Source organism: Mirounga leonina, unplaced genomic scaffold (assembly GCF_011800145.1).
Source record: "Mirounga leonina isolate KUSES-001 unplaced genomic scaffold, KU_Mleo_1.0 Mir_92, whole genome shotgun sequence".
Classification (NCBI taxonomy): Eukaryota; Metazoa; Chordata; class Mammalia; order Carnivora; family Phocidae; genus Mirounga; species Mirounga leonina.
In genome coordinates this window covers 14,687,368-14,709,224 of record NW_023270852.1, presented here as the reverse complement: position 1 = coordinate 14,709,224, position 21,857 = coordinate 14,687,368, and the positions used below count along the sequence as shown (strand labels likewise).

Genomic DNA, 21,857 nt, shown 5'->3' with positions numbered 1-21,857 from the left:
TTTTTTTTTTCATTTTTAAAGTTTTTTGGTATAAAATCTTTTTAACAAACAACAATGAACCGCATGTATCCATCATGCAGCTAAAACAATCATCAACTCAAGGCCAGCCCTAGTTTGTTTAAAGTGGGACCTACTTCCAGCTTTCTCCCTGGATTATTGTGAAGCAAATCATAGATACCATATTATTTCATCCATAAATATTTCAGTATGTATTCCCCAAAGATAAGGACTCAAAAAAAACCACTTCAATATCAACAAATATTCAGTTAGTATTCCCCAGATTTTTCCAATTGTTTGCTTGTTCCTTTTTTTCACAGTTGGTTTGTTCAAATCAGGATTCAAATACTGGATTTGGTTTACATGTCTCACAAATGTCTCCTGTCTCTTATCACCTAGATTCCTCCCACAACTTTTTTTTTTAAGCTTTTTCTCCTGTGTTTCCTGAAGCTTGAAAGATAAAGCCTGATGCTTGATATGATTTGGCAAGTCAGCTTCATAAGTGGTGGTGTGTAATTGAGGCATGCAATATCTTTCTTTTTTTCTCTTTTTCATGATGATTATTCCCTAGATCCATTATTTTGTTAGGGGTTTACAAAAATGTGATATTCTTTTTCTTTTTTTAAGATTTTATTTATTTATTTGACAGAGAGACACAGCAAGAAAGGGAACACAAGCAGGGGGAGTGGGAGGGGGAGAAGCAGGCTTTCGGCTGAGCAGGGAGCCTGATGTGCGGCTCGATCCCAGGACCCTGGGATTATGACCTGAGCCAAAGGCAAATGCTTAATGACTGAGCCACCCAGGCGCCCCACAAAATGTGATATTCTGATTCTGTCATGCCTTTTTCACTTACTAGCTGGAAAATGTTTACAGAATTCAACAAGACCAGTGGCATTAGTGTTATTGGTACTTTATTCATTTTTTAGTTTTGTTCATATTCAATAAAAGTTTGTACTGAATAAAAAATTACCTGTATAAAAGATATGCTTTTATAGTTGCATTAGAATTTATACTGAGTTTAAATTTGAACATATTTGCATTGCCAGCACTGAGTAACTCAATAATTTTTGAGGAATCCATACATTATTCAAATCCAAGAGACACTGGTCTAAGGCTAAAGTGTTACATTTTTGCAATATCTAAATTGCGAGGTTTTCTAAGCCAGAGACTGTTTGTTTGTGTTTGTATCCTAGTACCTAGCATGTAAAAGGAAGCAAGTTTCATATCTATGTTGTTACGAAGAATTTCCTATCGCCTCCACATTGGTTCTTTTGTGGACAGACATCAATATCCAGTCTGTGAAGTGTTCATTATGGCCGTGCTCAGGCAGCCTTCCATCCTACAGAATTCTGATTGTTAGACAGGTATTCTTCCTCCTAAACTGAAACCCGCCTCCAACACAGTCATAACTCTACCCTCCTGCAAGGCCTCCGCTAAGAGTCCTTTCCTGGCCATGTCTACCTACATCCCCCTCTAATGGCAGTGGCCACACTGTGTTATAGTTACTTCATTCCACATCTGACCCTGTCCAGACTGTGGTCTCTCCAGGCAGGGACTGTAGCTGCATCCTCTGTGGCCTCCTCAGGCCCAGCCCAGGGCCTCACACAGAAGAAGTACCCAGAAATGGCCTGTTGGGTCAGCAAATGTGGTCTCTTCTTCAAGTTTAACTTTCCTGATTCTTCTGTTCTTCACAGAAGATGGTTTCCAGACTCCACACCTCTGCCCTCATATCAATAGGCTCTAATTGGCTAAGGTGCCTTTAATCTGTGTTACTTGGAACTGAAGATAGCATGACTGGTATGGGATGGCCAGTGTGACGTGTGTCAGCTTGTGCTGGGCCCTGAGGACACAGGGAAGGATCCGACTTCGTCCCTGTCTTCAAGGAACTCACAGCTTTGTGGAGGAGACATACCTGTAAATAAAATTCATAATAAACTGTTAAAAGTATCATGAGAGAAGTTTGCACAGAGTACTATGGAAACATAAAAGAAGAGGTGAGAAATCATAAAAGAGAGGGGCAGAAAAGTCTCAAGGTGACATTGAATTAGAATTCTAGGTTATAAATAAGAAAGGAAAAAAAAAAAAAAACCACCTCAAACTAGCTCAAATGAAAAGAGAGTATCTCAGAACTCAAACTAAAAAGTCTGGGGCTTGACTTCAGGCACAGATTGATCCAGGAGGAGGTAGCAGGTAAGGGTGAGTTAGCCAGCTCCAGCAAGAAGGTGCTCCAGGCAGAGAAAATAGCACAGCAAAGGCCTGGAGGGGATAGAGAGCATGTGGGTGTTTGAGGAACTGTGGATTGTCCTCCTGCCTCTTTCTAGGGTGAACAGCCTGGGTTCACAGCCTCCTCCCATATTCCTTCATTCTCCTGCTCCTCTCTCCTTCTCCTTGCCCAGAGCAGGATAAAGAGGAATGGGGCAGGCCCCCACCCATCAGACCGTTGCCCCTCCTGCTTGCCCCTCTAGATGCTCACCACCCTTCTCCACCCACCACAGGCCTCCTTGCTCCCATCTGGGTTGGGGCAAAGGGAGATAGTGGTAGAAGACCATAAAGAAGGGAAGGAGTAGAGGGAGAGAAGGGTACTTACTTCCTCAGCTCTTTCCCTGTGGGGTCAGCATGGGTTGGGTTGGGTTGGGCCGGGTTGGGTGCACTCTCTACCAAAAGCCACAGCTCCAGCCTGCTGGCCTCTGCAGTTTCTAGTAATCCCTTCCTCCCCTGCCCTTGGAGCCTCGCTATGGTGTCCCTCCTCACCATTGCTAGCCAGGGTGATGGCACCATTCCTTGCTGGCTTCCTGAACCCTCCTCATACTCTCTTCAAATTACCCAGTTTCAAGGAGCCATCTGTTTCCTGCCAGAAACCTGCCTGACACACGGCCCTCACCTGCACCAGAGGTGAGTGGGGAGCATGCTGGGCCCTGTGAAGTGCTGGGTGCCTGTGAGGGGATAGTGTTATTCAGCTCAACTCGATTCCACCATACTCACCTCTCTCCAGCCTGACCCACAAGGGCCCAGGGCTGTTCTAAGCACTTTGCACACTTTATGTAATCTTCACAGCAAATAACAAACCCACAAAGTTGAATTACTGGCTGTGTTTTAAGAAGAGGAAAGCGGCTCAGCTGAAGATTTGCCCAAGTTCATATAGTTAGAGGCAGGTCCGCGGTTTGAACTCAAGTCTGGACTCCCAGAAGCTGTGCATTAAACCGCACCCCTATGACTCCCACTCTGCTCTCCTCACAGGTCAAGTGAAAGGACCAAATGGGACAGCTGGTGCTTTTCAGACTCTAAAGAGCCAACACACCTCGTTGGCCTGAGAACTGTGGTATGTCCCATCCCTCCCAGAAGACCGGACCACTGGAAGGTCAGAGCTGACAGAGGCCCCAGAGATCACACAACCTCACTCCCTCCTGTGCCCAAGAAGAAACAGCCCCAAGGGGTTCCCCTTAGGTCCCACATTCCTGCAGGAACCAGAATTAGAATCTAGAATGTTTGCAGACACCCCGTAAACATATCAGCAAGAAGGATGTAGCATTCCCCTCAGAGAAGAGTTTAGAAGAGAGAGAAGGGGTGAGGATCAGGATGGGGGCTGGGACTATAGGATTTCAGATTTAGGGAATGAAAGGCATGTCGGGGGCGCCTGGGTGGCTCAGTTGGTTAAGCGACTGCCTTCGGCTCAGGTCATGATCCTGGAGTCCCGGGATCAAGTCCCGCATCGGGCTCCCTGCTCGGCGGGGAGTCTGCTTCTCCCTCTGACCCTCCTCCCTCTCATGCTCTCTGTCTCTCATTCTCTCTGTCTCAAATAAATAAATAAAATCTTAAAAAAAAAAAAAGAAAGGCATGTCGGAGCCCATCTAGAAGACTTCTCCCATAGCAACTCTGACAAGGCAGCTCTGCTTGCACAGCTCTCCCATGATGAGAAGCCCACTCTGGCCCAACGCAGCCTGTTCCATGCTCCCCATGAGTGGAGATCTAGGTCCCGTGACTCCCCTGTCCCCAAGCACATTTGTTCTGCATCTTCTCTCTGGGATCCATAGTACATGTCTGCTCCCTATGCCCCAGAGGTGGGAGACATGCTCACAGCATACTTAAGACCCTCTTCTCACTTTCCCTTGGCTATGAATCTCTGGGTGCCCTCCTCCCTCCTCTCTGTCACCCAAATCAGGGCTGTTCTCCAAGGCCCACGTGTTTCAGCCTGTAAAACCATTTACCCTACTTCCACTAATAATATCCATATTTTCCTTAGGGAATCATACCCCCATCAACTTTAAGTTTATGCATTATTATTTTTTTTATTATTTTTTAAAGATTTTATTTATTTATATGACAGAGAGACACAGCGAGAGAGGGAACACAAGCAGGGGGAGCAGGAGAGGGAGAAGCAGGCTTCCCGCGGAGCAGGGAGCCCGATGTGGGGCTCGATCCCAGGACCCTGGGACCATGACCCGAGCCGAAGGCAGACACGTAACGACTGAGCCATCCAGGCACCCCCATTATTTTTTATTAAGGTATAATTGGCATATAACATTATATTAATTACAGGCATACAACATAATGATTCAATATTTACATACATTGCAACGTGATCACCACAATAAGTCTAGTTAACATCTTACATAGTTACAAAAATTTTTTTCTTGTGATGAGAACTTTTTTGTTTTTCAAGATTTTATTTATTTATTTGACAGAGAGAGACACAGCGAGAGAGGGAACCCAAGCAGGGAGAGAGGGAGAAGGAGAAGCAGGCTTCCCGCCGAGCAGGGAGCCTGATGTGGGGCTCGATCCCAGGACTCTGGGATCATGACCTGAGCTGAAGGCAAACGCTTAACAACTGAGCCACGCAGGCGCCCGTGATGAGAACTTTTAAGACCTATTGCATTGGGCGCCTGGGTGGCTCAGTTGGTTAAGCGACTGCCTTCGGCTCAGGTTATGATCCTGGAGTCCCGGGATAGAGTCCTGCATCAGGCTCCCTGCTCGGCGGGGAGTCTGCTTCTCCCTCTGACCCTCCTCCCTCTCATGCTCTCTGTCTCTCATTCTCTCTCTCAAATAAATAAAATCTTAAAAAAAAAAAAAAAGACCTACTTGCTTTGACTTTCAAATATGCAGCACAGTGTTAGTAACTATAGTCACCATGCTGATCATTATGTCCCCATGACTTGTTTATTTTATAACTATGACTTGTTTATTTTATACCTCTTGATCACCTTCACCCATCTCTCCCACCCAAGTTTATGTGGTTTGAGTAAAGATGACACCCCACTCAGCTTCTTTCCCTGGCTTCTATGATTGGTGCAGGAATGGGCACTAGGCCTGTTTCAGGACAGTAAGAGTCAGACCCAGACTTCTGCCAGGAGGATTGGAGGGGAAAGAAGCTCTTCCTACCAGTTTTATAGACAGATAGAGTGTATACATGAAACTGCAGGCAGCCATCTTGTTACCACAAAGTGGGACTCTGCCTCAGAATGGAGCAACAGTGAGAAAAGTAGAGCCCAAAGATGCGAAGAGACAGGTTGAAGACATCATCTAAGCTCCTGGATCCAACCATGCCTGAAGCCAATCCTTTGAACTCTGTAATTCCATGAGCCAATAAATTCCCTTTTCTACTTAAGTCAGTTTGAGTTGGGTTTTCTGCCCGTTGCGTCTAAGATTCCTAACTGCAACTCACTTCCTCTGCAAATCTTAGTCCTCACTTACCCTACTTTCTTCTGCCTTCCCATAACCCTTACTGTTTAAATCATAAAATTCAAAAGTCCATATTTATAACACTATGAATGCACATGCCCTGATTAATAGTCATCTTTACGAAACACTTGCTATGTGCCGGGTACCAGGTAAAGCATTTTATAAATAATATCTTACTGTAATCCACAGATGTAGCTATTTCTATCCCCATTCTACAGAGAAGGAAACTAAGATTCAGAGAAGTTAGGCTCTTACAGCCAATGACCCAGCTCTGCTGGACCCCAGAGGCAGTGTTCTGGACCACTTGCTTCCCAGGACGTAGCATGTGTGAGGGTGAGGTGGGGAGAAGATGCCATGGAGATCTTTAGTCTCCTGACACCACACCATCCCACCCTTGCTATACGCTCTTCCAGAGGTCTTTTCACTGCTCTGTGCTGCTTGCTGAGGCAGGAGAAAGGTGATGTTCAGAACAAGAAGACCAAGCGTTCTGAGGGTCAAACTGACAGGCCAAGAGGAGACAAATCACAGAAGTACAGGCTGCTGATGAGTAATGGAATAAAATAACTGGATGTGGGGCGCCTGGGTGGCTCAGTCGTTAAGCATCTGCTTTCTGCTCAGGTCATGATCCCAGGATCCTGGGATCGAGCCCCACATCCGGCTCCCTGCTCAGCAGGAAGCCTACTTCTCCCTCTCCCACTCCCCCTGCTTGTGTTCTCTCTTTGCTGTGTCTCTCTCTGTCAAATAAATAAATAAAATCTTTAAAATAAAATAAAGTAAAATAAAAATAAAATAAAATAACTGGATGTGACCATTAAGCTTTCTCTGTGTTTCATGCTGTATTTTCCTTGGTGACCCAGGCTTTTAACACTATTGACAGACACAATCCGTGCTCATCCAACCCTTCTCCCCCAACTTACTAGACAGACATGGAGTTACATCCTGTGTATTCTATGGTGAAAAAGACACATGGTCTGTGCTCTTGGAGTGCTCACAGTCTGATGGGAAAGGCAGACCCCAAGTCAATACACAGGTAAACAGAAGACCAGGTGGAGTTCTCTGAAGAAAACAAACAGGAAACTTGAGAGGTGATGGTTCCATTTAACTGAGAGAATGAAGACTGAGGGAAGCCGGGGAAAGAAGTCAAGGGTCCCAGTCCCAATGTATCATTCAGAGATGTTAAGTAGGTAGATATAGAAGTCTAATGCTCAGAGGAGAGGTGTCTGGCCTAGAGGTTGAAAAAGCATCCTGTTAGCCTTCCAGGCCCTCAGATTCTTTTTTTTTTTAAGATTTATTTATTTATTTGAGAGAGAGAGGATGTGGGGTGGGGTGAGGGGGAAGGGTAGTGGAAAAGAGAGAGAGAATCTTTTTTTTTTTTTTAAAGATTTTATTTATTTATTCATGAGAGACAGAGAGAGAGAAGCAGAGGGAGAAGCAGGCTCCCAAGGAGCAGAGAGCCCGATGAGGGACTCGATCCCAGGACCCTGGGATCATGACCTGAGCCGAAGGCAGACGCTTAACCATCTGAGCCACCCAGGTGCCCGAGAGAGAGAGAATCTTAAGCAGACTCCCTGCTAAGCACAGAGCACGGAGCTCAGAGTTGTTGCAGGGCTCGATCTCACCACCCTGAGATCAGACCTGAGCTGAAACCAAGACTAAAGACGCTTTAACTCACTGTGCCACCCAGGCGGCCCCTAGGCTCTCTCAGGTTCCATCTCTTCTTGGAAGTTTTCCCTGATAACATAATTCCTAGTGATCTCCATTTCATGCCACTCATTCATTCATTGTAAAGATGTAAAGATGACACCCCTGTCAGCTTCTTTCCCTGGCTTCTATGATTGGTGCAGGAATGGGCTCGATCCCAGGACCCTGGGACCCTGTCCTTCAACACATTCTCAGTAAGGTCTACTCTGCAGACTTCGTGTTGCCCTAGTGCCCTCCAGGAGCTGATCTTCTAGGTGTGGAGTCAAAAAATAAAGTAGACAGTTATAACACAGACTGGTAAGTGCTGTGTTCAAGAGAAGTGCAAGGCGCCCTAGAAGGATGTATCAGTCCGGGCCTGCAGGAAGCAGACGACCATCTCAGGACAGTAATTTGAGGAGGCTCGATTCACAGAGGTGGGCAGAGAGTAGGGAAACCACAAGGGATCGATCACGAAGTACCCTGGAGCTGGAAACATTTGGGCATCATTAAGTCCCCAGGCCTGTAGGGGAGAGGGAAGGGGGTGATCACAGGGACGTGGAAACAGGGAGCGCTCTGAGATGGGGCTGATAGTCGGAAGCTGGGAGCTTTGGTTGAAGGATGCAGCAAGAGAAACAACAGCAAAAGTTTTTTTTTTGTTTTTTTTTTTAAGTTAAATATATCAGATGATGTTAGGTGTTACTGAAAAACAAGGCAGAAAAGGGAGTTAGGGAGGGCAGCGGAAGGGAGGGATTAGAATTTGTAAATGGAATGGTCAGGGACGACCTCAGCAAGAAGGTGGCACTTAAGTAAAGACTTGAAGGAGGTGTATCTCCAGTTGAGTCTTCCTCTGACCCCTTCAGTCAGCCCACCCCACTCCCCTGCCCAACCTGTCCTAAGGTCAGGGCCTTGTCTCCAACTTCTTTGTATTAGAGTTCCTTGAAGATCGTTCTCAAACTATGGTCTTCCTAGGACAGGAATCCTGTTCCATCCTTTCTTTTCTCATCTAGTAACAATAGCAGTGCCATTTATGAAGCACATGCGTCATGCTGGGCTCAGCTCTGGGCCCCTTACACACATTGGGTCATCTAAGCCTCGTAGCAAAACCTGCAAGGCATAGATAAAGAAAATGAGGCAGCTCAAGTCCACTTTCCAAGAACCCCTTAGCCAGCTGGTTTCCCTAACAGGGTTCCTGCTCCATCCTCACCCTAGAGAAAGGGAAGTAGAGGACAGCCCTTAAGTTTCTGAAGGACCAAAAAAGGGAACAGAAATTAGGCATATACTTTGTGTCTCCAGTGGGCACAAGGACCAAAGGGTAGAAGTAACTAGGAGGCAGTTTTTGTTAAAACATGAAAACGTCCTAACAATCAGAGCCTTGGCTGCCTTGGAAGCAATGAGCTCCTTGTCACTAAAGGTGTACAAGAGAAGCTGGACAATCTCACGTCAAAAATGGAATATAGGGGAGGTTTAGGTAAAGGATTTGACCAGATAACTCCAAGAGTCCTTCCAACTCAGGTTCTATCACTAAATGATTCTAGAACTCTAAGATGGTGTGATTCTAAGACTATGATTCTAAAACCCTATCTTCAGAGAACTCACAATCTAGTAGATGAGGTGGGCAAATAGTTACTTTTGATAACTGTAATAAATAGTCCTATAGAGTAAATGCAAGGCCCTGGGCAGAATGGGGGAAGGAGCCCTACCTGAGCCGGGGCTGGTGCCTCACGGCTGATCTTAAGAACCATTGGCATCACAATCATTTGGGAACCTCTTTTTTTTTTTTTAATGCTAATTTCTGGATCCTCTGGAGCAGGACCCAAAAGTCTACTTTACCACAATGAGCTCTGAGGTGATTCCTAGGCAGACTGAAATTTAACACTTCATGCCCAGGGTCAGGATGACTTCCTTGAGAGGTGATTAATCAGACTGAGAAAAAGGAGTAGATGGGTCAAAATATGCAACCACAGAAACAACAGGGAAGTAATGTGTTTTGATAAAGAATTGCAATCTTGTACAGCATTCTCTCCACGCGGGGTGGGTCTTTTTAAAAGGACAGCACTTCTTAAATACAATCTGAGATTCCCTGATAAGGGTATGCGCCTCAGATATCCTGGAACAGATCTTGGTTTGCAAGGGAGAAAGAGCTGGTCGCGGTTTATTACTAATTATGCCCAGGCAGGAAGCTGTTAAAGAGGGCTCTGATAAGGACGCCCACAGAGTCCCCGAGAGGCTGCTCCCAGTCACTGTCTACTCCTCTGCCCATAGCCAACCCCCCCACCCCGACCCCCACCCCCGCCCTCATTTCCCAGCTGTCCCTGCTGCTTCTCTTTTCTGGAGCCTGCAGTGTCACCAGCAAGCAAGCAATAGTGTGAGGGGCCAGAAAGGGCACGGTGTTCTGGGGCAGGGACCAGCGAGGTATGACCGGACAACAATGGTCCGGGCCTGTGAGGAGCTGTTGAGACTTGGAAGGAGGGGCCATCCGCTGGGGTGAAGGAGAGAAAGTGGCACAGGGAATTCTGAGTCCGAGGTCCGTCGCTGACTTCTGTGGGGAGCCTGGGCAAGTCCCTTCCCCAGACTGGGCCTCTGCATTCCTGTCTGGAAAAGATGGTTTGTGTGAGAAGCCCATGATTTCTCCAGGGACCATCGGCTTTACTATCTTGGATTCTACACTCTCATCTGACCCAACCCACCACCGTGCGAAGCATGCATGCAGGAACTTGACCCATTTTACAGCGAGGACGCTACGGCCCGGTGAGGAGCAGTGACTTGCCCACCACCACACAGCCACTTAGGAGCAAAGCCTGATTCCAGCAGCACCCAACGCTCAGCCTGGCATTTGGGAGATCAGCCTCAGGCTGGGCAAGCTTAAGCGAAGTGAGAGGCGCTCGGTCTCCGGTCCAGGAAGCAGGCGCTGCAGGGGACGGAAGGGTCGGAGCCCAAGCCGCGTGAGGCCAAGTAGCTGGGCGGAGGCGCCCGAAGCCAGCCTGGGGAGAAGTGAGTGTGCTGGCGGCCGGGCGGGGCCGGGGGAGGAGGCGCCCTGGGGAAGGTTAAAGGGAGCGGAGCGCGCGGGTCGGGGCGCAGAGCCGAGGGGGCGCGCCGGCTGTGTGCGGACCGGCAGCCGGAGCGCGGAGGGCAGCTGTGCGGGGGCACCGAGGAGCACAGGGTGCGGGGTGCTACCGAGAGCCCGGCGCCCCTCGGAGTCTTCCGAGAGGCAGGTAAGGCGCACTCGCAGGGTCGGGAAGGCTGCGCTGCAGCCGGCGGTAGAAGTGAGGGGTCTTCCCGCCTCCCTTGAGAACGCCGACCGGAGGTGGGGGGCGGCTCACAAACGGAGCTGGACCTCCCCAGAACCGAGCTGCAGGGATCCCGGGGCCCCACGTGGGAGTGCGGAGCTGCGCCCCTGGCACTCCCAGCCTGAAAACCACGGGGCTTGCAGCAGCACCCACGCGCGCCGGGACGGCGTCTCGAAAGCTCTTTCCAGGTCCACAGACAAGGCGAACGCCGGCGGGGCTGCAGCGAACGCATACGCAGAAATGGCCCTCGGGGGCCCCGCGCGGTCTTCTTATTTGGCCGGAGCTGCTTGCTCCGCGGAGCCCACTTGCCCATTCGCTACTGCATTGTGCCCCGCGCCTGGGGACTCCCAAAGACACCTTCTGTTGCTTATAACGGAGGTCTAGGCTGGGAGTCAGGAGACTGGGTTCTAGTTTAGAGGCTGTGTAAACCTGTGCAAGTCCCCTACCCGCTGTATGCCTTGTACTTTCTTTTCCTGGGTCACCACCTGTAAAATAGGCCTCTCGGTCCTGTTGTCAGCACACTCCATGTGACATGAGGGAAAGGGGCCTGGACCTGGGATTCTCCTATCCAGAAAATAGATGAGTTCAGACAGACCCTTGTGTGAGGGCCCATGAAGAATATCTCCTCGTATCCCTCCTCCCCACTCTTGTGGGGAAACTGAGGCCCAGAGAGGAGATAGGCTGCCCAGGGACATACCAGAAACCAGAGAGAACCAGAACGAACCCAAGTCTCCTCACTTCTAGTCCAGGGTTCTCTCCACTTCATCTACAAAGGTGCATCATAAATGTGTAAGCCGCTCATTATCTCCTGGTATCCATCCACTTTGCTGGTTTCCAAACGGAGGAGCCCCTTGCTTGAGGCATGGAGACTGCTTTCAGATTTTCTTGACTCCTTAAGATGATAACCCACAACCTTCATCCCTCACTCACTCCACACATCTCAAAACGCATTTCTATCCATAAACTGAATAGGTGGATGCTCCAAATACCCACCAAGAGGGAGGTAAGACAAAACCCCCAACTTACTGATGGGGAACATGAGGCCCAGAGTGGAGACGTGACTTAACCAAGACACATGGCTAGACATGGCCTAATAGGGGCCTGTCTCTTGATTCCAGTTCTGGTGTGTTCTCCATCAACGACAGGACTACTGAATGGTACCCCTAAATGGAAAGGGACTATAGGGCTGATCAGAGTATGAGAAACAAGGAAGGCTTTTTTTTTTTTTTTTTTAAGATTTATTTATTTTAGAGAGAGAGAGAGCATGAGCAGGAGGGGCAGAGGGAGAGGGAGAAAGAATCTCAAGCGGACTCTGTTCTGTGTGCGGAGCGCGAGGTGGGGGCTCATCTCACGACGCTGAGGTCAGGACTTGAGCTGAAACCAAGAGTCAGATGCTTAACCTACTGCGCCACTGTGCCCCAAAGAAAGCTTTTGAAGGAGGAAAATGTGTCTGAGAATCAAGACGAGTCATAAGAACCTGCTGACATCTCCCAAGGAAAGAGAACCAAAGGGAGGAGGGAGGGGCAACATAGGGATGGCTGTTCTTGGTAATCTGGAGGTGGGGCAGGGAAATAGAAAAAGAAATCGGATTGCCCACTAATTCTCTCTTATGCTTCTATGATACTTGGCAATTTCTAAAACACCTTCCCCTCTGTTGTCTCCCCCAGTCCTCATGTAAGGTAAACAGGGCAGGGATAGTTATCCCCAGCTCATATGTGAGTTTCAGAGGAAATAAATGCAGTGCTCAAGGTCACATAGCCAAGATTGGAACCATCAAAGGCACACATGAAAGGCAAGATCATAGACTGGGTGACTGGGAATTGGACTGTGTGTGTGCAATGGGTGGGTGTGTGTCGCCACACCCTGGGTAGGTACACAGGGAAGAGGGTGGCAAAACCACTGCTAGTGTTTTGGGGCCAAGAATGTCTGCCCTTTGGACTGAATGGGGTTCGGGTACAGGGAATGTCTGGGCTTCCAAAAAAGGCTTAGAATTCCTCCTCCCCTGAGTCACTTCTCCACCTGACCAAGATGGCTTCTTTTCTTTGAGCCCCCCCCTTTCCCAAACCAAACGGTGTATGTTTCTGCATTTGAAGTTGCTTTTTAAGTACTCACTGTAAACTGTTTTCATGAATGTGTATGTGTGTGCTGGATGGGGGATGGTCTAATAAGAAGAGGCACTGATTCATATATTCTTGAGTGCCTACTAGGTGCTCAGGCCCAGGGAATAAAGAAATGTATGAGGTACAGGTCCTTGCCCTCACACCTCACAGTACATAGTTTAGCATACATATTTATAGGTATCGATACCTACACACATATATACACTTTCAGTACAGCACAGTCCTCAAGTAGGGTTTTATGCAAAGCACTTTAGGAACAGACAAGAGGGAGAGACTAACTGTCTAGGGAGTGGGCAAGGGGGGGTGTCTCAGGAGAGGGTGTACAGAGGTGACATTGGAGCTGGGTCTTGAAGGATGAATAGGAGTTCACCAGGAAGATAAAAAAGAGGAAGGGAACTTCTCTGCCTAAGAAAACAGCATAAACAAAGACAAGAAGTGTGCAAGTGCGAGGAATGTTTGGAAAATGGCCTGCAGTTCAGTATCATGTGGCACAGCATACTGGGGAGAGCTGTGGTGAGATGGGGCTAGAGGCAGGGTCACATCCAAAGAGGCTTAAATGATGATCTGAGGAGGTTAGATTGTCCTACAGGCAACAGGGAACTAAAAGTAGAAAGGTCTGTGGACAGGATACCTATTTGTGGTCCCAGCTCTACCCCTGGACTGAGACCTTGTGCAGGTGATTTCTCAGGGACGGGGTGCTCTACTTTCCTCTGGTTGAATGGGGTTTGTACCAACAACATGATTATTAAGATCCCTTCCAGCTCAGTTTTTATTCCTGTGTCTCCTTCCAACTCTTTGTTAGGGTCCAGTCCTTTAACTCCTCTCCCACTCCACTGGAGCCCCAGTCAATGGTAGTGATAAGACCACCTGAAGGACCAATGGCAAAACTGTGTGGTCCCAGGGGTTGTCTTTGGATCCCCTCCCTATCTTCTTTTTGTGACTTTTCCCCGCCTTGCCTCTCTTTACTACATTCCCAGGCACTTAAAACATTCATTCTGAAAGAGTAGCTGAAACAGAGCAGTGGGGAACCCAAAAGAACCAATGGTGGAGTTTCTCTTTTCCCCAGAGAAACCTGAAAGAAAACCTAAGATGCCCAGTTCATCCTTCAGATCACAGCTTTTACACCTCCACCCCCAACTTAGACACCTGTGAGTTCAAGTCAAGAACATTTAGGGATGGGGCACCTGGCTGGCTCAGTTGGTAAAGCATTCGACTCTTGATCTCAGGGTGATGAGTTCAAGCCCCACGTCGGGCATAGAACTTACTTTAAAAAAAAAAAAAAAGAACATTCAGGAAGAACCTATTAACATGCAGGAAATAGCAACAGAGTGTAGAGGAAGAGGGTGCTCCTGGCTTGTTTGGGGGAACAGGAGTACATCTGGAGCAGAAAGGACCACAGGAGATGAGATTATAAAGGAAGGTTAACTCCTCCAAAACATGCCAACTTCCCCCCCTTACCAGATCCTTAATTGGTGAGAATCTGCAGTGCAGGAAAAAGCAATAATATGGAGTTAGAGGACCTGATACCTCAGAACACGAGGAGACTGTGTTTGGTGTGATGCACAACTCAGATGCCAGGAAATGTTGCCATTGGTAGTGGAAAGAGCACCCAAACAGCACATGCCCCTAAAGACCTCGGTTCTCATCGGAGTTCTGCCCTCCGCTTGTCCTGCCATTTTGGGCAAGTCACCTTCCCTCTTGGAGCTTCAGTTTCCCCGTCTACAAAATGCAGGAGTTGGCCTAGAATCTAGATTCTAAATAATCTTTAAAATCTCTTTCCACGTGGTCAGTCACTATTCACCTTCCTTCTTAACTGGTCTATCTTCTGTTTCAAGTTAAGAACCCTCCAGAGCAGAGCTCCATCTCCCCCCTCCCCACTATGAACTTTATAATCAGTGACTTATCTTGATGAGTGCAGCCAAGGAGCTCAGAAGGAGGAACAAAATTCTCAGTGATGCCAACGGCCAATCCTTGGATCTAGAAGCAGTGCGAAGAGAATCAACCTGTCCCTTTATCAGCTCTCTGTCTCTCCTGACCCAGCAGGATGCCCTTGCACCCAGGCCCTCCTTCCTACCCCAACCCAGCACCTAAAGATATGTAACAGTTGCTTCTTTGCCTCTCCTGTCAGAACCACAAACATCAGGATCTATCCTGAGAGGTTCCTGAAGGAGGATGTGAGGGATGAACGGTTTCATGAATCTTTACTCCACTCACTGAACCCCACCTCAGAGCCCACGCTGTCCCCCACACTATCCCTCCACCCCCACTTTCTGCACAGTCTGCCTCCTTCCCTGGCTAGATCACCTGGGCAGATTGGCTGTGAAAAGGAAAAATGAACAAGTCAACCGATTTGGCTCTCCGTTTATCTAGGCAGGAATGTTCAGTGTAACTCAGTCCTGGGGCTCAGTTACATCTTAATCTGTGAGAACGAGGTCCGCAGCCTTCTCTATCTTGTGATTTAGGGGCTCTAGAAAGACCCCAAAATGCCTCTTCCACCAACCTATCCAACTTCCTGTAATCTCACAATGTGGTTTTGTGATCTGTACCCTCGTGGGATGTTAGAGCTGACCTTACCAGATTATGTAGATAGAACCCCTTCATTTTACAGATGCGGACAGAAGCCGAGGCCCAGAAAAGGGAAGTCACATGCCCTAAGTCACACAGGTAGCAGTTGAACCAAGACAGCTCCTCGGGTTTCCATTTCCTTCACTGTAAGCTGAAGGCGGTTAACTAGAGGTTAGACCAGATGGACTCTGAAGGTCCAGCCAGCCCCTGCGCGTCAAAAATAAAACTGCCACCGCATCTGTGCCGTTTTCTTCTCTGTCACAAGGAGCTGTGCTACAGATAGTGTGGATGCTGTGACCGTGTTCTACCCAGTCTATCCAGATAGGTTCATTGGGAAGAACATCGTTTGTTCCTATGTAAAATATCGACCCCACTGCCAGTTGCCATTCTGCCCACACGCATCATTCCCTTGGGTCTCAGGCTCTTTCAGCCTTTTAGAGACTTCTGCTAAGATACCTGTACCCTTGGGAAAGGGAATATTTGAGTCTGCACTATTAGCTGGTACCTGAGCGGGGGTCCACACGTTAAACTGAGGCTTCTCATAAAGTCACCCAATAGAGACATCGCGGGCTTGGAGTTGAGGGACAGCAATCAGATGTCCCTTGGCCACGGCACAGTTCCTGTAACTGCAACCCTAGACTGGCCTGACCCAGCTGCTGCAGGAAGGGGAAGGGAAGAGGAAGGGGGTTAGCACCCACAGCAAGGCTATTGCACAACCCTTGGGGCCCCAGCCTTGGGGATCCACCCTGGTTCTGAAGAGTTTTCTGGGTGTCTGATTCTTTGCTTTCCTGCCTCATCCCCTGCATTCCAGCTCTGGGCCTTCCCAGCTCCCCAATGTCAATACTGAGACCCCAGATGTGTCCAGAGACACCCTGAAGAGGCTGAGGGGCTGAGGAGCCCGAGGGCACCCACAGGGAGATTCCTGAAGCTGACTCAGAGCCATAGAGGATTTGCCTGTTCTTTGGTGAGTCTTCCAGATTCAGGTTGCCCTTTCTCTGCCCTGTCAGTTAAAACTACCTTGTAAGGATATCTAAGAAAACTGTGTAACTAAGTAACAGTGACTGCTCTGGGAGAGAGTCCTGGACCCCTGAGAACAGGAAGACTTCATCTTCATTGTATATACTGTGTCTATGTATTTACTTCTCAAAAATGGAGAACAGATTTTAAACATTTTTTTCACCATAATAAAACTGTATGCTCAAGCAAGCCTGGAGGGAGGCAGGGCAGGGATGATGTTGTTTTTAATTGTGGTAAAAAAAAAAAAATACATAAAATTTACCCTATTGACATTTTTAAGTGTACAGCTCAGCAGTGTTAACTGTATTCACACTGTTGTGCAACAGATCTCTAGAACTTTTTCATCTTGCAAAACTAAAACTCTGTACCCATTGAATAACTCCCGATGATAATTGTTTTGACAGATGAGGAAACTGTCTGGACTCTGTGTCTTCTACCTGAACTATTTCAAGACCCTTGTCACTAGGCTCCCTGTCTTAATTCTTGCCCCCTCCAGTCCACACAACAGCCAAAGTGTCCTTTCAAAGCACAAATCTCTTATCATTGTATCCCCTTTTAAAATACTGTTCCATGGCTCTACCCCAACTGCAGGATAAAGTTCCAACTCTGCAGCCTGGCAGTCAAGGCTGTCCATGAGACTTGTTCAGGGCAGCCTCTCTATCCCATGTCCTATCTTATCCTTCCACACATCCTACACTCCAACCCCTTTATGCTTTTTTTTTTTTAAAGATTTTATTTATTTGAGAGAGAGAATGAGATAGAGAGAGAGCATGAGAGGGGGTAGGGTTAGAGGGAGAAGCAGGCTCCTTGCTGAGCAGGGAGCCTGATGCGGGACTCGATCCCGGGACTCCAGGATCATGACCTGAGCCGAAGGCAGTCGCTTAACCAACTGAGCCACCCAGGCGCCCTATGCTACTTTCTATTCTAAACATTCTTTTTGTCATGCTTGTTCACCTCTTTGTTTTCTTACCTTCTCTACTTCCAAAAAACCCTTCAAGGTCTAACTCAGATGTCTCTGTTACTGTGAAACTCTCTGAGCCCTGATCAGAATTTGTCCCTTCTTTCTCTAAGCCCCAGTAGTCCCTGGCTTGTCCCCTGCATTATAGATCAGCTGACAATGTGTCTCTAAGTGCAGGGACTGACTGGGTCTGAGCTACCCAAGCTCCCGGCATGAGGCCTGCCCAAGAGTGGGCCTTCATAAATGATGACTGGCTGAATGATTAGTTGGGCCATTAATTCATTGTTCTGCTGCTACTTTCCATTGGCCAATATGAGGGAAGCAGAAGGCAGAAATTTCTTACCTGACAAGTGGGATAGCAGATGGAAACCTCTGCCTCCTGGATCTTAAGTCCATGGGCCCTTGTTCTCTTCCCTTCCTCCATCCAGACAGGGTAGTCCAAGCACCACGTAGCAGGGAGCCCCAAAGGCCTTACATGAAATGTAGGCCAGTCCTGGGTGACTGCTCTATTTTTTAGATTCCCCTCCCCCAACTTCTGCATTCATAGAGTTGTTCATAAATATTGCTCATGGTCATAACTGTCATCTTTTCTGGGGAAGAGGCCATTTGGGTAATAGTCAAGTTTGTTAACTTCGATTGGTTGACAACTCTACCTAGATAAAGGAGGGCTTTGGAACCAGTCTGTGAACTCTGAGTGTTTGGCCTATGGAGAAGTCCCTAAAGTAGCCATCTTTACTGGAGACCACTGAGGGAAGAACACCCAGCCAGTCACAAGGTAGACCCTGAGGATCAGCACAACACCCAGCCAGTCTCAGGGCAGTCCCCTAGACTTAAGGAAGAGACACAGCCCTGCTGACCAGGAGCATGTGGACTGCTGATACCCTTATCAACCACAAGAGAATAGCCACACATTGCCTTATATGTAAGTGCTGGCCAAAAGGGAAGGCTGTGCTAATAAAGCTTGTGGAGTATGGTTAAGGGGTAGGGAGCACTCGGGGCACCTGGGTGGCTCAGTTGGTTAAGCATTCATGATCTCACAGTCCTGGAATCAAGCCCCGCGTTGGGCTCCCTTCTTCTCCCTCTGTTTCTTGCCCCCTCTCATGCTTTCTCTCTCTCTCTCAAATAAATAAATAAAATCTTTTTAAAAAGGGGGGGGAGGTAGGGAGCACTCAGTGAAGTCTTCCCGAAAGAAGTGAGTGTGGAGCCTTGTTTAAAGGGAATGACATGGTTTTTCAGAGACTAGGATACAAGGCTGTCTTTGGATATTTTTCTATATTATAGAAGTCTATATTATAGACTAAGAATCTCTGAGAGGAAGGAGAAGGAACATTTATTATATACCAGGTACCCAGTGACCTTTTGTCACAAGGCAGGATAGTTGAGATGCCTGTGTCTTCTCTCTCCGGGGCAGGTAAAACCCCAAACCAGACTGAGTGATCCTTTCCCTCCCCCCCTCCCCCAGCCCAACCCTGTTCTTCTTTTCCCTGGTGTCTGCAGTGATTATCAGCCTCTCCCTGCTTCCCCCACCACTTCATTTCCAACAGAATTTCCCCCCAATAGCTAGGAATACCTAGAGTGTTTGGCACATAGGATGCTTGAAAGAGCAAATGACCCAGCCTCTGGCCTCCAGGTAGAGTGAAATCTATGCCATCCCCAAACATCTTGTAAATGCTGCCTGTGGAATATAAAAAAGAACTGTGTTGAAGGAGGGTTCTGGGGAATGTCTTCTGATGGTGCCACACAGTCCTGCCGGGAGCTGGCCTGGGAGCCAAAGGAGCTCTAAGCTGGCCATCACGGAGAGGGACTCTTGGCTCTCCTTCCAGTATTCTCTGATCATGGACAGGCCACTTAATTCTCTCTGGGTCTCAGTTTCCCTGTGCATAAAATGGAAGGAGTTAGAGTAAATAAGCCCAAATGTCCTGGTAGCCTAAATCTCAGTGATTTATAGAATCCAAAAAAAAAAAAGATTAATATGGGTTACAGTGGTCAAGGAAGGCTTTATTCCACAAGTATATACTGAGCGGCTATTGAGTATTGTCTTAGGTGCTCGTATATAGCAGTCAGTAAAACAGACATGGTCCCTGCCTGCATTGACCTTACAGTCTAATGGAGAAGACAGACAAGTAAACAGGTAGCTAGAATAAACTGTGATGTTGGGATTTTAGCTAGGGTCTGAAGGGGTCAGGAGGGAATTCAAGCCGCAGGTGACAGAAGCTGTCCCCTCTCTTTTCTGTCACCAACAGAGCATCCTCCAGTTCCTTGCCCCCTTGGATCCCTGTTGCTATGGAGACCACCAACGGGACTGAGACCTGGTATGAGAGCCTGCATGCAGTGCTGAAGGCTCTAAATGCCACTCTTCACAGCAACTTGCTCTGCCGGGCAGGGCCTGACAACCTGCCTAAGGAGCGGCAGGCCAGCCTACCTGGCCGTGATGACAACTCCTACATGTACATTCTCTTCGTCATGTTTCTATTTGCTGTCACCGTGGGCAGCCTCATCCTGGGATATACCCGCTCCCGCAAAGTGGACAAGCGCAGTGACCCCTATCACGTGTACATCAAGAACCGTGTGTCTATGATCTGACCCTAGGGGGCTGGGAATGGCAGCATATCAAGACACCAGAACTCAGTTATGGACCACACCAGGCCTCAGTGTCCCCATCTGTAGGAGCAACAAGAAACAGTCCTAAGGGAGGTCATCATTAGGGTGGGAGGAGAAGGGCTGGCAGACCAGGGCCTTGTGGATGAAGATTTTTTTTTTCCAGTAAAGGTAGACTTTCTAGACAGCGGGAGCCCCATGAACAAATATATAGAAGTAGCAAAAGATAATAACCAATGACTGGCCCAGTGGCTGGAGTACTGGGGGCTAGAGGCTGGAGGAAAGAGAAAAGGAAGTTGTAGCAGAGGGAGATGAAACAGGAAGATGCCCTGAGGACACATGTCTTTTAAAGATTTTATTTATTTATTTGAAAGAAAGAGAGAGAGAGAGTACGCATGAGCACAAGCAGGGGGAGAGGCAGAGAGAAAGGAAGAATCAGACTCTCCACTGAGCAGGGAGCCTGACATAGGCTGGATCCCAGGACTCTGGGATCATGACCTGAGCCAAAGGCAGACGTTTACCCAACTGAGCCACCCAGGCGCTCCTGAGGACACATTTTTTGATGTGTTATCTTCAATGACCATGAAAAGCAGCAGTGATTGCCGTATCACAGATAAGAATCTGAGTAAGGTGACTTATTTATATTTGTTCACATTTTATGTGTTCCAAGACATTTTAACGTTTGTGATTTTACTCCCTGTGAGGGAAGCAAAGTAAGTACCATTCTGGCCATTTGGGCCAGAGCAGGGCCATAACTAGAACCTAGGAACTCTGGTTTCCATGCCTAGTGCTTTTCAAATCTGCACCACACAGGACAGGATCCAGGCCTGAAACGTCTACAATTCTGTGGGCCCTCCTTAAGACAAAGAATTCAAAAACTGCCTGCTTTTGCAAATATGACAAACACATATTACCATGTGAATACATTACTAGGACCCCTCCTATGATGCTAAGGAGCCATACAAGTGCAGGGCCCTGAATGGTGACCTGTTTTAGCTCCATGGGTCACGTGCCTCTCCAGCTGTGTCACCGTGCCCCTCCCAGCCACATCTCCCGCCACTCCCTCTAACACAGCCTCTTCTGATTTGATGAAATTCTGGGAGAAGTTTTCTGATACCAAATTGAAACCTGCTTCTAGAAGATTACTATCACACCTAGAAGGTTATCAAATTAAAAGGAGGAGAGTATGAAAGGCAGGTACCTGGTTCAGTGGAAGGATTCTGGTACGTGAACCGGCTGGTTACTTCTCTCTCTGACCCTTTTCCCTTGTCAGCACAATGAAATAGTTAGACTTGAAACTCTCTAAGGGCTCTACCAGTTCTGACATTCTGGGCTTCACAGACATTGGGTTAAATCATAAAATTGTGTTTGTAGGTCAAAAAGCAGCTGACTATCAGTAGTTTTCATATGGTTCAGTCTAATACGTGCAATGCGGCGAGTGAATACTTTACAAGCTACAAATCCCAGGCTGGAACCTCCCGTTGTTCTGTCCAGAAGGCCCTATTGAAACATACATATTTGTATATAGCAAAAACTCTGAAAGAATATTTTAATTGCTGTTATCTCGGAAGGGAAGGATTGTGGGTGATTTTCCCTTCCTACTTAAAAAATCTACGTAATATTTGATTTATTTGACCATAAGTATGTTGCTTGTATAATAAGGGGAGGGGGAAGCTACTTCCACTTGGAAAAAATAAAAATAAATGCCTATGTGTTTCTTGAATGATCACAGAACACATTCACTCCCATGAGCAGTTAGTTGTGTTCACTCCTTACAAATCTGTGCTGAGCCCCCTGTGTGCTCAAGCCTTTCCTTAGCTCTTCTTGAAGGAGAAGGTGAAGACCTACTTTAGAAGATTTGACATATGGGAAGACAACAGATTCAGAAATCTGCAGTTGAATGGGACTTTAGAGACCACCCAGCCCAAACTCCCAAATAAAATAGGAAATGCAATCAAG

At 47.7% G+C, this 21,857-nt stretch overlaps 2 protein-coding genes and 1 long non-coding RNA gene across 6 annotated transcripts in view; 2 read left to right on the top strand and 1 right to left on the bottom strand.

Moving 5' to 3' along the window:
* Positions 1-1,007: 1,007 nt before the first annotated feature.
* The window catches only part of LOC118004241, a 60,976-nt gene continuing 40,126 nt past the window's right edge, over positions 1,008-21,857 (bottom strand). The window contains exon 3 of the long non-coding RNA XR_004677521.1: positions 1,008-1,909. This is a non-coding gene — a long non-coding RNA (uncharacterized LOC118004241). The remainder of the gene's footprint in view (positions 1,910-21,857) is intronic.
* PGM2L1 (phosphoglucomutase 2 like 1) overlaps positions 10,132-21,857 on the top strand; it is a 109,667-nt gene continuing 97,941 nt past the window's right edge. Inside the window, exon 1 of one of the 2 annotated variants that reach the window (XM_034995485.1) lies at positions 10,132-10,344. The gene's annotated coding sequence lies outside the window, so the exon portion shown is untranslated. The remainder of the gene's footprint in view (positions 10,345-21,857) is intronic. The other variant, XM_034995486.1, reaches the window with a different exon arrangement.
* On the top strand, positions 10,138-21,614 carry KCNE3 (potassium voltage-gated channel subfamily E regulatory subunit 3). Of its 3 annotated transcripts, none has more exons than XM_034995489.1 (3): positions 10,138-10,344; positions 16,137-16,289; positions 19,544-21,614. In XM_034995489.1, the coding sequence occupies exon 3, from the start codon at positions 19,584-19,586 to the stop codon at positions 19,881-19,883; it is 300 nt and encodes a 99-aa protein (XP_034851380.1). In that variant the 5' UTR covers positions 10,138-10,344; positions 16,137-16,289; positions 19,544-19,583; the 3' UTR covers positions 19,884-21,614. The 3 variants fall into 3 exon arrangements, with proteins under 3 accessions (XP_034851380.1, XP_034851379.1, XP_034851381.1); XM_034995488.1 differs by lacking the exon at positions 10,138-10,344 and adding an exon at positions 10,393-10,565; XM_034995490.1 differs by lacking the exons at positions 10,138-10,344; positions 16,137-16,289 and adding an exon at positions 10,393-10,565.

Excerpts from the sequence above, each read along its gene's own strand:
- KCNE3 (XM_034995489.1), top strand. The coding sequence starts at position 19,584 with ATGGAGACCACCAACGGGACTGAGACCTGGTATGAGAGCCTGCATGCA.